The 14,228-nt window shown below is 51.3% G+C and overlaps 1 protein-coding gene across 3 annotated transcripts in view; it reads left to right on the top strand.

Moving 5' to 3' along the window:
• Positions 1-14,228, top strand: part of Gcn1 (GCN1 activator of EIF2AK4) — a 62,847-nt gene that overhangs the window by 33,668 nt on the left and 14,951 nt on the right. The window contains exons 32-38 of one of the 3 annotated variants that reach the window (NM_001168664.1): positions 1,096-1,261; positions 1,497-1,691; positions 4,135-4,381; positions 5,729-5,850; positions 6,578-6,692; positions 7,662-7,841; positions 12,568-12,788. In NM_001168664.1, the coding sequence (NP_001162135.1) occupies positions 1,096-1,261; positions 1,497-1,691; positions 4,135-4,381; positions 5,729-5,850; positions 6,578-6,692; positions 7,662-7,841; positions 12,568-12,788 (1,246 nt within the window). The other 2 variants (XM_039089791.2, XM_039089790.2) reach the window with 2 other exon arrangements.

Below are 14,228 nucleotides of genomic sequence, written 5' to 3'. Positions count from 1 at the left end.
CCCTGCTTGGTCTTGCGTCTAGGCTTTCTGAGATGCACCTGCCGCAAGGAGGCGGAGTGTCCTGATGTTAAAAGCAGGGGGAGAATCAGACTGTCTGGGTCAGTGCTGGCTCCACCACACCATTCTGCACCCTTGAACATCTGCCTTCTGTTTCTCCAGTCGTTTCCTGACCGGTGGGTGGGACGCACATCTAGAACCTGCCAGGAAAATCACTGGCCCCAGCACATTAGCAGTGTAAAATGTGCTCAGCAGATGTTAATAGCAGTGGTAGCTGGAGGGCTAGGTAGGAGAGTAGGAGCAAGTATGACCTTGGAGGAAGACAGTTGTCACCTAGAGTGGGCTCTCATGAGATAGTAGACTAGCCTCCTGAATGGGTTATCACTGCTGTAATGAACACCCTGGCCAAAGCAACTCAGGGAGGAAAGGGTTAATTCAGCTCACACTTCCACACTGCTGTTCACCACCAAAGGAAGTCAGGACAGGAACTCAAGCAGGACAGGAACCTGGAGGCAGGAGCTGATGCAGAGGCCATGGAGGGGTGCTGCTTACTGGCTTGCTCCCCCTGGCTTGCCCAGCCTGCTTTCTTATAGAACCCAGGACCACCAGCCCAGGGATGACTCCACCCATCATGAACTAGGCCCATCCCCATTGATCAGTGCCCTACAGTTTGCTTACAACCCAAACTTAGAGACATTTTCTCAGTTGAGGTCCCTCCTCTCCAGTGATGCTAGCCATGTCCAGTTGACATAAACAGCCAGCACCCTGCACTCTCCATGCCTGCATGGCTTTGTGTGCTAGGACATGTGCTGTACGGAACCATCTACTGTATTTCTTTGCCACACCAGAGCATCAGCTGGGAATAGCATGTAGACTTTTTCTAAGGGGCTCGGATGCTCATTGTCTTTCCTAGTCGGGACGGAGGCACAGGGTCTGTGTGTCGCACAGGTGGCTTGCTCAGAACCTTGGGGCAGTTGCTTCATGGTGGGTTGCGTGCTGCTCCCTGCTCCAAAGCTGTGTTTGCTATTGTCCTCCACCCCCATGGGGTGCCCTTGGCTGTGACCCTTGTCAACCTACAAGCTCCCGTTTCTTTCCTAGGTGTGGCCTGGCCTTGGCCCTGAACAAGCTCTCACAGTATTTGGATAGCTCTCAGGTGAAGCCGCTCTTTCAGTTTTTTGTCCCGGATGCCCTCAATGACCGAAACCCAGATGTGCGGAAGTGCATGTTAGATGCAGCGCTTGCCACACTCAATGCCCATGGGAAGGTGAGCCGGTGCAGCAGCTGGGGAGCTGAGACTGAGCAGATGACAGAGGGAAGCATCGCTGACAGGGCACCAGCACCTGCTGGGAAGTTTCATTTGTTCCACAGACCCTGAGAGGAGGGAACCTTAGGGCTCTGCTGTGGGCCTGCTGGGAGGCCTGGTCAGCGGCCAGCATCGCCAGCCCCAGCAGCAAGCCTGTTTGTGGTTTTGATGCTGTGGCTCTGGATCTGCCCTTTAGGAGAATGTCAACTCACTGCTGCCCGTGTTTGAGGAGTTCCTGAAGGACGCGCCCAATGATGCCAGCTACGACGCCGTGCGACAGAGTGTGGTGGTTCTGATGGGCTCTTTGGCCAAGCACCTGGACAAGAGTGACCCCAAAGTGAAACCCATTGTTGCCAAGCTCATTGCCGCCCTCTCCACACCTTCTCAGCAGGTACTTTAAAGGCCTCTCTGAACCGTGCTATAAACCATTTTTCTTTTCCTCCTATCTGAAAACCATGCATTTATATGTAATCCCTTGATTGACATATTGGATCTTTCACACCCCTGCGTGCCCGCATGAAAGTCACAGTTGGAGACAGTTTCAGAGTTGTCAGATGGAGGGTCAGAGTCTGACCCGCCGAAGGGCTCCGCTTAGGCAGCTGCACCCTGGTGCTCTGTGGCTGGAGGGTGGTATTCAGTGTACCTGTCTCCTGGCCTGGATCTGGTGTCCTTAGGCTCAGCACAATTCCCTGGTGACACTGCTAGGTGTCGGAACTAGGAGATGGGATAGTTTTATATAGGCTCCGTACCATAGCACGCTGCCAGGCAGGGAACCAGGCTCCGTACCATAGCACGCTGCCAGGCGGGGAACCAGGCTCTGCACCATAGCACGCTGCCAGGCGGGGAACCAGGCTTTGTACTATAGCACGCTGCCAGGTGGGGGAACCAGGCTCTGTACCATAACACACTGCCAGGCGGGGAACCAGGCTCTGCACCATAACACGCTGCCAGGCGGGGAACCAGGCTCTGCACCATAGCACGCTGCCAGGCGGGGAACCAGGCTCTGCACTATAGCACGCTGCCAGGCGGGGAACCAGGCTTTGTACTATAGCACGCTGCCAGGCGGGGAACCAGGCTCTGCACCATAACACACTGCCAGGCGGGGAACCAGGCTCTGCACCATAACACGCTGCCAGGCGGGGAACCAGGCTTTGTACTATAGCACGCTGCCAGGCGGGGAACCAGGCTCTGCACCATAACACACTGCCAGGCGGGGAACCAGGCTCTGCACCATAACACGCTGCCAGGCGGGGAACCAGGCTCTGCACCATAACACACTGCCAGGCGGGGAACCAGGCTCTGCACCATAACACGCTGCCAGGTGGGGGAACCAGGCTCTGCACCATAACACGCTGCCAGGCGGGGAACCAGGCTCTGCACCATAGCATGCTGCCAGGCGGTGAACCAGGTGGACCCCGGTTCCCTACCACTTGGGCCTCACTCTTGGTTTCAGCCGGGGTTTCCTAACTTTGTGTCACAGCCCTTTTTACTCAGTGCTGGGTGTTCGTGTCTGTAAAATAAGTGCAGACCCAGCGTCAGCAGCAATAATCCATAACGTCTAAGAATAGTTCTTTGTGTATGATGTTATCGTTTAATAGAGTGGGAAACGTTTGCATACTAACGAGGTGGGGTGCTTATTCTAAACATATTTTGCCTACGTAGTTGATACTACTTAGAATGTAGGACTTAGTCTGAGTTGATTTCTGATTGTGTGGTCAGTGTTGAGAGTGCTACTGTGCATGGTACAAAGTAGCAGGCACACGTATTTTAAATGACATTTTTCTTATTAACTTATGTGGGAGGAGGCACATGTGTCAGTGTGTGTGGAGGTCAGAGGACACTTGCAGGGGTAGGGTCTCCCCCATGTGGGTTCCCAGGATGCAACTCAGGTCATCGTGCTGGATGGCAAAGCCTGTCTACTTGGCTGAGCCTTCTCCCTCTGCCTCCCCTTTTAGATAGATATCTAATTGGGAATCAGAAACTCTGTTTTAACCCCAAGCCAAAATTCAGAGTAATTTTTTTATGAAACTCAAGTCATGGGTGCAATCAACTTGGGGGGGTGCGGGGGAGATGAGGGTCTCACTGTGTAGCCCTGGCTGGCCTGATGTAGACCAGGCTGGCCTTGAACTCATAGAGATCCACTTGCTTTTGCCTCCCAAGTGCTGGGATCAAAGGCGTGTGCCCCCACTCCTGACTCCTGACTGCAACAGCTTTATAAATTAAGTAGTGTTCTAACACAGTGGATCCACAGCTGTAGTACTGACACACACACACCGAGGAGCCACGAGAGGAAACATTAGAGGTTTCTAGTTTTGTGTGTCTATGCCATGGTGGTTCCTCTAAGCACAGAAAACCTTGTACGCACAGTGAGACACTGCCATTCTGACACACAGTGGTCTCAGTGTGAGCTGAAGGGCTGAGCAGTGTTCACTGCCGTTGGTGTGACAGCAGCACACTCCGTATAAAGTACATTTGTGTGTGCAGACCAAGGCTGCAGCGAAGTCACCAGAGCCACACTCCTGAGCTTAGTCAGGAACACCTCAGTCTTAGTGTTTGATTTTTTTTTTTTAATTATTTTTTGGCTGTTGTACATTCAGAAATCTTTACTGTTTCCTAATGTCTCACAGCACCTACATTGATTTATGATGTAGCCCCGTGTAAGGGTTGTGAACCACAGTCAGAAACAGCGCTGTACGTAGGGTGGCTGCTCTTGTTGATGGCTGCACTGTGGAGCATGTGTGACAATGCAGCAGTGAGACTGGGCACGAGCCGGCCCTAGGGCGGAGCCCACCAGGAGCCGCAGTCACTGATGGGACGGCCGCTTGCTCCCACAGGTCCAGGAGTCAGTCGCCAGCTGCTTACCGCCACTTGTGCCTGCCGTCAAGGAGGACGCTGGGGGCATGATTCAGCGGCTCATGCAGCAGCTGCTGGAGTCAGACAAGTACGCAGAGCGCAAGGGGGCCGCGTACGGGCTGGCGGGCCTGGTGAAAGGCCTGGGCATCCTTTCCCTGAAGCAGCAGGAAATGATGGCTGCACTCACCGATGCTATCCAGGACAAGAAGAACTTCCGAAGGCGAGAGGGTGGGTGTCCCTGAGCCCAGTGTTGACAGCACAGGAGGTGGCAGCAGAGAAAGGGAGGGTGTGTGTGACCGTCCCAGCCCTGTCCATGGTAGAGCTGGCCTGCACTGCTTGGGTGAACTGCAGGCTTCACCTATGCTGGGCGGGCTGCTCTCCTCCTATGCTCTCCTCCTAGGTGGGCTACTCTGCTGCTGACTGGGCGTCCTTTCCTATGTTCACATTTCAAGCTAAGAATTCCATAAGTTGACAAGCACAGCCTACAACTTGGTAATCCTCCTGCCTCAGGTTCCAGAGTGCAGGGATTATAAGCTTGTCCCCCTGCCAGCTTTTGAATTTCTAATAAAGCCCCTTAGCTGAGTGAAGCTTGACTTTGCTAGTTGAATATACTACAAAGTGATGGAAACTCCCCTGCCTTCTCCTCTGCCACACTCTGTCACACTACCACACTGTCACACCCTCTCACACTCTGCCATACTCTACCACAGTGTCATACTCTGCCACACTGTCACACTCTGTCACACTTCACCACACTGTCATACTCTGTCATACCCTGTCACACTGTCACACCCTACCACACTGTCATACTCTGCCACACTGGCACACCCTATCACTCTGCCACATCCTGTCACTCTGTCATACACTCTGCCACATCCTATCACACTGTCATACTCTGTCATATCCTGACACACTGTCACACCCCACCACACTGTCATACTCTGTTACACTGTCACACTGTCATACTCTGTCACACTGTCACACTGTCATACTCTGTCACACTCTGCCACATCCTGTCACACTGTCATACTCTGTCATATCCTGTCACACTGTCACACCCCACCACTGTCATACTCTGTTACACTGTCACACTGTCATACTCTGTCACACTGTCACACCCCACCACACTGTCATACTCTGCCACACTGGCACACCCTATCACTCTGCCACATCCTGTCACTCTGTCATACACTCTGCTACATCCTATCACACCCTGCCACACCCTGTCACATTCTGTCACCCTGTCACACTCTGCCATATCCTGTCACACTGCCACACTGTCACTGCCACATTCTGGCACACTGTCACACTCTGCCACATCCTGTCACACATCGTTACACTCTGCCATATCCTGTCACACTGCCACACTGTCACTGCCACATTCTGGCACACTGTCACACCCTGTCACACTCTGCCACATCCTGTCACATCATCACACTCTGCCACATCCTGTCACACTGTCAGTCTGCCACATCCCCGCCCGAGCACTGAATCAGGTGGTGGCTGCACTTCGGTCTGTCTGCGATGGCACACCACGCTTGCATTCTTAGCACTGCCTATCATCCTCTTCCCTAGGAGCTCTGTTTGCCTTCGAGATGCTCTGCACCATGCTGGGGAAGCTCTTCGAGCCCTATGTGGTCCACGTGCTGCCCCATCTATTGCTGTGCTTTGGAGATGGCAATCAGTACGTACGCGAGGTAAGTCTGGAGGCAGAAGGGACCTGTTCCTAGGCAGGCTTGGTCAGGGAGGTGTCTAAGGTGGGTTCTAGCCCCTGCTGCCCGAGGCCCTTCAGCTCCTACCTGGGTTACTGCTATGAATTTCTCTCTGCCGCCCTGATGCATTGAAGATTTTATTTGTGTGTGCGTGTGTGTGTCTGTGAGAGCACATAGGCAGATCCCAGGAGCTAGGAGAGGGGTCAGATGCCCTCTGTCACCGTTCACCTGGTCCTCTTGAGACAGGGCCTTTCCCTGAACTGGGCGCTTATATTTTCTCAGCTAGGCTGGAAGCTGGCAAACCCCAGCAAAGGGATCACCCTTCATATAGACACATGTGTGGAGTCCTGGGCTTATTACGTGGTCCTAGCATCCAAGCTCCCGTCCTCATGATCGCTAAACAAGTTGCTACTCTGTATAGTCCTGGCTGTCCTGTAGACCAGGCTGGCCTTGAACTCAGAGATCTGCCTGCCTCTGCCTCTGAAGTCCTGGGATTAAGCCATCACTGTCCGGCCCAGGCAAGTGCTCCTAACCACAGAGCCACCTCTAGTTCCTAGTGCTGAAGCTTTGTAAGATATGCTGTCCCTCTGGACGTGCGCACAGGGTCTGACAAAACTACAGTCCTGGTTACTGTGGGGACAGGAGAGTTAGTGTCAGGCCTCAATGGTGGCCCAGACAAGGAGGCCCCTGAATGTCTTCTCTCCTCTTTGAGGCTGCAGATGACTGTGCCAAAGCTGTGATGAGCAATTTGAGTGCTCATGGTGTGAAGTTGGTGCTCCCGTCCCTGTTAGCTGCCCTGGAGGAGGAGTCCTGGAGGACCAAAGCTGGTGAGGCCACTCCCCCTCCGTTGTCTTAACTTCCCGTTCTGAAAACCACCCTCAGTAGGTATCAAGTCTCTCAGCTCCTGTATGGACACAGACGGCAAAGTCTGTAGTGCACCGATTCCTGAACAGGCTTCCCACGGAAGCCACAGCTCTGGCGCTCTGAGTTTGAACGCCATGATCTGGAACCTTCTAAAACAGATAGAAGCAGATTCTGGTAGGGAGGGTCAGGGCCTGGGTCCTTTCTACATAGCCTCCCTCTGTTCCCCAGGCTTTGCCTTACAGCTTCACACAGCACAGATAAGCATGGTCTCCTTGTTTGTGGATGTGGAGCCTGAGGCCAGAGGAGTCCAGTAACTTAACCCTTGAAACACCTGCAGGGCCAACCCAGGTCTTCCTGTGCCCTGGTTAGGTCTCCTCTGTGATATGCCCTGTGGCCCAAAGAACCTTGGGATCACTGTCCATCATGAGGAACATCAGGCAGGAAGCTGGAGGAAACTTGGGATCACTGTCCATCATGAGGGGCCTCAGGCAGGAAGCTGGGGGCAGGAGCTGATGCAGAGGCCATGGAGGGGTGCTGCTTACTGGCTTGCTCCCCATGGCTTGCTTGACTGTTTGCTTGTACATTCCAGGACCACCAGCCCAGGGGTGGCTCCACCCACAATGGCTTGGGCCCTCCCCCATCAATTACTAATTAAGAAAATGTGCTAAGACTCACCTATGGGCAAATTTTATGAGGCATTTTTCTCAATGATAATTCCTCTTACTAAATGATTCTTAACTTGTGCCAAGTTGACATAAACCAACCCGGACACCCATCCTGGTATTGTCTCTACACTATGCTACCTGCTCCTCCCCTGAGCCCCACAGAGCAGTAGGCCTCTCTCCAGGGCTGAGGGATCTTCAGGGAAGCAAGCTGGTGTGGCTTCCCCCGTGCCCAGCATGGTGTCTTGCACACCTCTCTTCTGACTGCAGGGTCAGTAGAGCTGCTCGGGGCGATGGCGTACTGTGCACCTAAGCAGCTGTCCTCCTGCCTGCCCAACATTGTGCCCAAGCTGACAGAGGTGCTGACAGACTCCCACGTCAAGGTGCAGAAGGCTGGGCAGCAAGCCCTCAGGCAGATCGGCTCTGTCATCAGGAACCCGGAGATTCTCGGTATGCTTTCCCTGTGGGGCTGCTTACTCTGGCTGTACCCTCTGTCCTCCTGGACGCTCAGGACTGTCAGCTTACTGTCGCCCTCTGAGGACAGACACATCCATGCTGGAATCACCTCCCTATTGCGAAGCCCTTTTATTAGGTAGTCAACTGTGGAAGGAAATTTGGAAGCAGTCTGTTCTTGCACTAGTCTGGAGCATGTCACTGGCTTCATGGTTAGGGACACCAAGTCATTGGCTCAGGAGTAGCTGGACTCTGAGAGCCCCTGTGCTCTCCAACCTCCCTGGCAGCTCAGAGCCCATCAGCACCATCTAAAACCCTGGTTTCCATGCAACTTTCTCTTCCGATGAATTCCTTCAGGGAAAGGGATTAACCAGTTTTTTTAATTAAAAAAATGTAATTATATTTATTGTTTCAGTATGTATGTATGTATGTATGTATGTATGTATGTATGTATGTAGAGACAAGTGCACAGTGGGAGTTAACAGCCAATGAGAATTGATCTCCATCCACTGTGTGTACCCTGGGCATCAGACTCAGTTCAGGCTTGGTGGCAAGTGCCTTTACCACAGAGCCATCTCATTGGCCCAAATGTGTTCTTTCCTGTGATGGTCGGTCTCTAGTGCTGTTGGCCTGTGTGTATCCTAGTGTCCTAGGACGCTTGTGGCCTTCTGATCTGCCTGCTTCTAGCTCCCACGACCTGGGGTTGTAGGTATGTCCCACCACAGCCCCTTAGGCGGTGCTGAGCACCGAGCCCAGGATTTATGTGTTAGGCGTGCACTCTGCCACCTGAGGTACAGCCCGGCCATAGTGTGTTTTTCTGAGGCTGACAGAGGCTGAAGGCTGGCAACAGAACCCAGCCAGCACCTTGCCTGGCAGGTCAGAGTGTTGGTGCTGCTACAGGCACGTCAGCATCAAGTCACTAGACGTGTGTCACTAGGAAATGAGACAAGCGTGGCTGCGTGCATGATGTGTTGGGAGTGGAACACAGGGCCTTGCCCATGTGAGGTGGTGGTCTAACCTGAGCTATATGTCCAGTTGTGGTTTTGTTTTGTCACATGGTCTCATTGTAGCCCAGACTGGCTTCAAATGTGCCAATCTCCTGCCTCTGGCCCATGAGTACTAGGATGATAAGTGTGTGCCACGTGCCTAGCTGTTGTTATTTTCCTGATTTAATGTCCATTTCTGTGTCTATCTGTCTGTGTCTGTGTGTGGATATGTGCACAGGAGCACTGTGGGGGCCACAGGTCGGACCCTCTAGAGCGGGGTTCAGGTGGAGGTGAGCTTCCTGGTATGGGAGCCGACCTTGGGTGCTCTGCAAGAGCATTCAGTGACTTGCTCCCTCCCTGCATCCCGGCTTTCCGTCTGTCTGTCTGTCCTGTTTTGTTTTGTCTTTGGTGTACGCTCTGCTGTGTAGCCTTGGCTGATCTTACTATGCAGATCAGGATGGCCTCAAACCAGAGATCCAGTGCCTCTGCCTTCCAGTGCAAACACTCGGCTTCTTTTCTGATTGTAAGGGATGGACAGAGGACTGGACTTTGTTTCTCCCAGTGTCTGCCTTTTCTGTTTCCTGTCTTCCATCTTCTCCCCTCCTTCCGCTTCCTTCCTTCCTTCCTTCCCAGAAGAGCTTTCCTTGCTAGAGGGTGATGAGGGAGTCCATTGTCACAGTGAGAAGGAAGGGCTTCGGTTCTTAGGCTCACATGGCGATGGCGACGTTAAGTGAATACCGCAGGGTAAACTGCAGGGGGGATTTTCCGGGTGTTCTCATGGCAAGAGGTGCGAGCACACTTCTCTGTCCCTGAGAAAGCAAATGTGTAGTTCATGGGGAGTTCAGACGTTGGTTTGTTTATTTTTTCTTTTTTTAAGTTTTAAGACAAGAGTCTCACCGTGTAGCCCAGGCTAGCTTTGAACTTGGGGCGGCTCTACTGATCTAAGAACCTGAATATTGGGATATAGGTCTGAGACACGTGCCTGACATTTTCTTTTCTTTTGACTTTTTTCATTTAAGATTTATTTATTTTATGTATATAACACACCAGAAGAGGGCATCGGATCCCATTACAGATGGTTGTGAGCCACCATGTGGTTGCTGGGAATTGAACTCAGGACCTCAGGAAGAGCAGCCAGTGTCCTTAACAGCTCAGCCATCTCTCCAGCCTCTCTTCTTTTTTAAAAATGTTTCAACTTTTTAAAATTAGTTTACGAAACAGTAGGTTTCTGTATGACTTTATGTCATATCCTTAATTTTGGCTAATCTTCCCTGACACCTTCTTCCTCCCCATTTCTGCATTTTTTTTTTTTTAAGATTTATTTATTATACGTAAGTACACTGTAGCTGTCTTCAGACATACCAGAAGAGGGCATCAGATCTCATTACAGATGGTTGTGAGTCCCCATGTGGTGCTGGGATTTGAACTCAGGACCTCTGGAAGAGCAGTCAGTGCTCTAACCACTGAGCCATCTCTCCAGCCCCCGTTTCTGCACTCTTAAAAGCCCACTGGGAACGTTGTCCCCAGTATTTACTCCTCGCTTCATGTCACATGTCTTCTATACACACACACACACACACCACCCCACGCATGGCTTCCTGGCCTCTAAGATTTACCTTAAATTTTCCAGACCCTTTGAGGCAGCGTTGTTAGGAAAAGCTGTGTGTTTACACACACATTGTTTTATTTAGGTTTGCTTTGTTTATTTTGAGACAGTAGCTCATTCTAGCTTAGGCCGGCCTGGAGCTCCCTGTGCATCCCAGGTTGGCCTTAAACTCCTGGAAGCCTTCCTTAATCTGCCATGTGCTGGGATTCCAGCTCTGAGGTAATGGGTGTGCCCCACAGTGGGCAAGCGTGTGTGTGTGTGTGTGTGTGTGCGCGCGCGCGTGTGTGTAATGGTCCCCAGCAGACTGACTAACATACCTGTCACTTTTCATAGTTTCTTTAATGATTATTACATTTGGAATCTACACTCTCAACAAATTTCAAATATTTAGCAGAATATTAGCTAAGTATGCTGTACTCATATCCTCAGAAGATGATCATCCAGCCAAAATGGAATTTTTACCCTCTGACCAGCATTCTTCCCCCACAGCTGCTGGCCCGGACTGTCTTCTGTCTCTGTCCCACTTTGAAGGGCCCAGTAGTCCTGGGGCTTCTCAGGCACAGAATCATTTTATGCCATTTGAGGTGTGGTTTATATTGTGTAAAATCTGCTTGTGAACTGTACAGGTCAGGGTGTTTGGTGTGCTCGTGGCATTGTGTAGCCACCACTCCTGACTGTCACCCTGCTGGCTCAGGTCTCAGCAGCCACTCTGAATTCCCCCAGACCCGATGCTTGGATAGTACTGGTCTAGATTCTCTCTCTTCTGGACATTTGCCGGCAGTCATGTCTGACCTTTCGTGTCTGGTTTCTTTTAAACCGCATATTTGCAGGACTCGTCTGTGTCCATGCAAACACAGGTGTCTTGTGGCTTTCACGGCTGAGCCTGTTGTTACGTGCGTGTCTTTGGGCAGACTCGGCCGTTGACTGTTAGCAGCAATGCTGCTGTGAGCCTGTGTAAACGCTGTGCAGACCGTGCCGCTGGGGCTTCCTAGCGTAGGAACAGAGGTAGTGAGAGTCACTAAACTTTAAAACTATTGCATCTATTTATTAGCTGTTGTGCGTGCACACACGTGTGTGCCACTGACACTGCAGCAGGCTGTGTGAGGGTTTCCGTGCCAGCTCCGTTCTCTTTTTAAGTCTTTGTTAACTAAATTAAAGTTACTTCACTTTTCCCTACTCCAGCCCCCAGCAGCCCCCACTCAGCCCCTCCATGCTCTCACTCTCAAGATGGTGGCTTATTTTCTTTATTATTATTCTTAACTCTGCCTGCCTATCTGTCTGTCTGTCTCTGTCTCTCTCTGTTTCTCTCTCTCTCTCTCTCTCTCTCTCTGTGTGTGTGTGTGTGTGTGTGTACAAATATATAAATACAACCTGTTACCTTTTTTATTCTACTCATTCCTAGAGGTTTGAATGGCATCTCTTTGTGTGTGTGTGTGTGTGTGTGTGTGTGTGTGTGTTTTGTTTGTTTGTTTGTTTTGTTTTGTTTTGTTTGAGAGAAGTTCTTGCTCTGTAGCCTTGGTTGGCCTAAAACTCACTGTGTAGACCAGGCTGGCGTTGAACACTGGTCTGTCTGCCTCCTGTCTATCTGTGTGGTTTCGGTTTGCCTAAAGGCAAAGATTCAGTGACTTGAACATGTTCTCATGTCATTGTCTGCTGTCGCCGTGTCTTCTTTGGGATCGTCTGTTCATACCGTTTGTTTGTTTTACAAGTAGGTTATTAGTCTCTTATTGTGGACTAATGCGTGTGTAGAGTGGCTAAACCGTCTGAGCCTGTAAGGACTTCTGGAATCCTGCTGGGCTGCCTGTCTTAGAGGTCATTTTGTCTGCTCTTGGCCATAGCCGCTCTAAGTACTGAGTGCTTTGTTTTTATCACTGGCTCTCGGGTCTTCTTTGTCTTAAAACTCTAGTTTTTGTTTTCCATGAAATCACCATTTGGTTACTGATTGCAGAAAAAACGCCCCTAACACCCAGGAAGCTTGGCACAGGCTGCAGCTCGTCCTGCTGAGACCAGCCCATTCGCAGCGCAGAGGGTGCTGGTGGCGCAGAGATTGCTCTCACCCTTCTTGCCCTCCCAAGGCTCTGCCACTTCCTAGACTTGTACAAACCAGTGTCTGTCTTCCTGTGGCATGCAGCCATTGCCCCGGTCCTGCTGGACGCTCTGACGGACCCATCGAGGAAGACTCAGAAGTGCCTGCAGACCCTGCTGGACACCAAGTTTGTCCACTTCATTGACGCCCCGTCCCTGGCACTCATCATGCCCATTGTCCAGAGAGCCTTCCAGGATCGCTCCACAGACACACGCAAGATGGCCGCGCAGATTATTGGCAACATGTACTCCCTGACAGACCAGAAGGTCAGACGCGATGGATGCGGGCATTGTCTCTGCTTGGGTTTGCAGGGAGTCAATCCTGGGACATTGAGGGTGGGAGGTGGAACTCTTCTCATTTTCCAGAGTGCAGTGGTTCAAGGACTACTAGTTGAGTCCTAGCGGGGGTCTGTCTCTGGGCCTGCTCCCCTGCCGCCTTTCAGGAGTGTTTGCCCAGCAGCTGCGACTTTCTCATTGAGCGTCTCCGACTGGAGCTCGTGCTTCTGTCCAGGCGTGTGTGTTGGTGATTTCACCACCCACCACAGCTCTGCCTCGGTAACCAGAAGAAGATAAAGTGGAGTTATTTCTATTTCAGATAATTTAAGAAATTAAAAAAACTTTACACTTGGCCTGGTGAGTTGGCTCAGTGGTTAGAGCACTGGCTTCTCCTCCAGAGGTCATAAGTTCAATTCCCAGCAACCACGTGGTGGCTCACAACCATCTGTAATGGGATCCAATGCCCTCTTCTGGCATTAGGAAGGCTGAGAATCACTGTTAGCACTTAAGAGCCCTGACCCAGGTTCGATTCCCAGTACCCTAAGGTAGCTCACAGACATCCGACTTCAACCCAGGGAGCTCGGTGCCCTCTTCCATTGTGCACAGGCATGGATGGCAGGGAAAGCAGCAACACACAAAACACTGCTGTTGTTTCCCAAGATCGGCGTTCTCTATAGCTCCTGGCTGTCCTGGAACTCGCTCTGCAGACCAGACTGGCTTCGAGTTCAGAGGTCTGCCTGCCTCTGCCTCTTGAGTGCGGGGACTAAGACTGGTATGCATTTTGTGGAAGACGATGTCTCAGGAAGAATATCAGAAGAGTAACAACAAGAAGCCCCAGGCTTCCTTCAAATACGAACTGTTACAATTGTTGTTCTCACAGTATGGCCCAGTATGGTGGCGTATGCTTTTCCAGTTGGCACCCAGGAGGCAGAGGCATGGGGTGGCCACAAGTTCAAGGCCAGCCCGGTCTACAGGGCAAGTTCTAGGGCAGCCAGGGCTACATAGCAGGACCCTGTCTCAAGACAGCAGGGGAGAGAGAACAATTACATCGTTAACATTATTTCCCGTTGTAGAAGTCTGTGTAGTGTTGTAGTCTTGTATAGTAAGTCTGTGTGCCATAATTTACGTAAGTTATTTGTTATATAGTACCCCATGGTGGGCTGCTTTTGTTTTCTCCTATTAAGAGCAGTTGCAAGCTGGACATAGAGGCATGGGTCTTTAATCTCAGCACTCTGAGTTCAAGGCCAGCCTGGTCTGCAGAGTGATTTCTAGGCCAGTCAGAGCTACATAGTGAGGCTCTATCTTAAAAAAAAGAAAGCTATTACAGTAGGTCTGTCTGTCTGTCCCTTTCTGTCTGCCTGTCTGTCTATCTGTCTGTCTGTCTGTCTCTGTATATTAGTGTTCTGTCTCCATGTATGTCTAGATGAAGAT

Source organism: Rattus norvegicus, chromosome 12 (assembly GCF_036323735.1).
Source record: "Rattus norvegicus strain BN/NHsdMcwi chromosome 12, GRCr8, whole genome shotgun sequence".
Classification (NCBI taxonomy): domain Eukaryota; kingdom Metazoa; phylum Chordata; class Mammalia; order Rodentia; family Muridae; genus Rattus; species Rattus norvegicus.
This window is presented reverse-complemented; position numbering and strand designations above follow the sequence as displayed.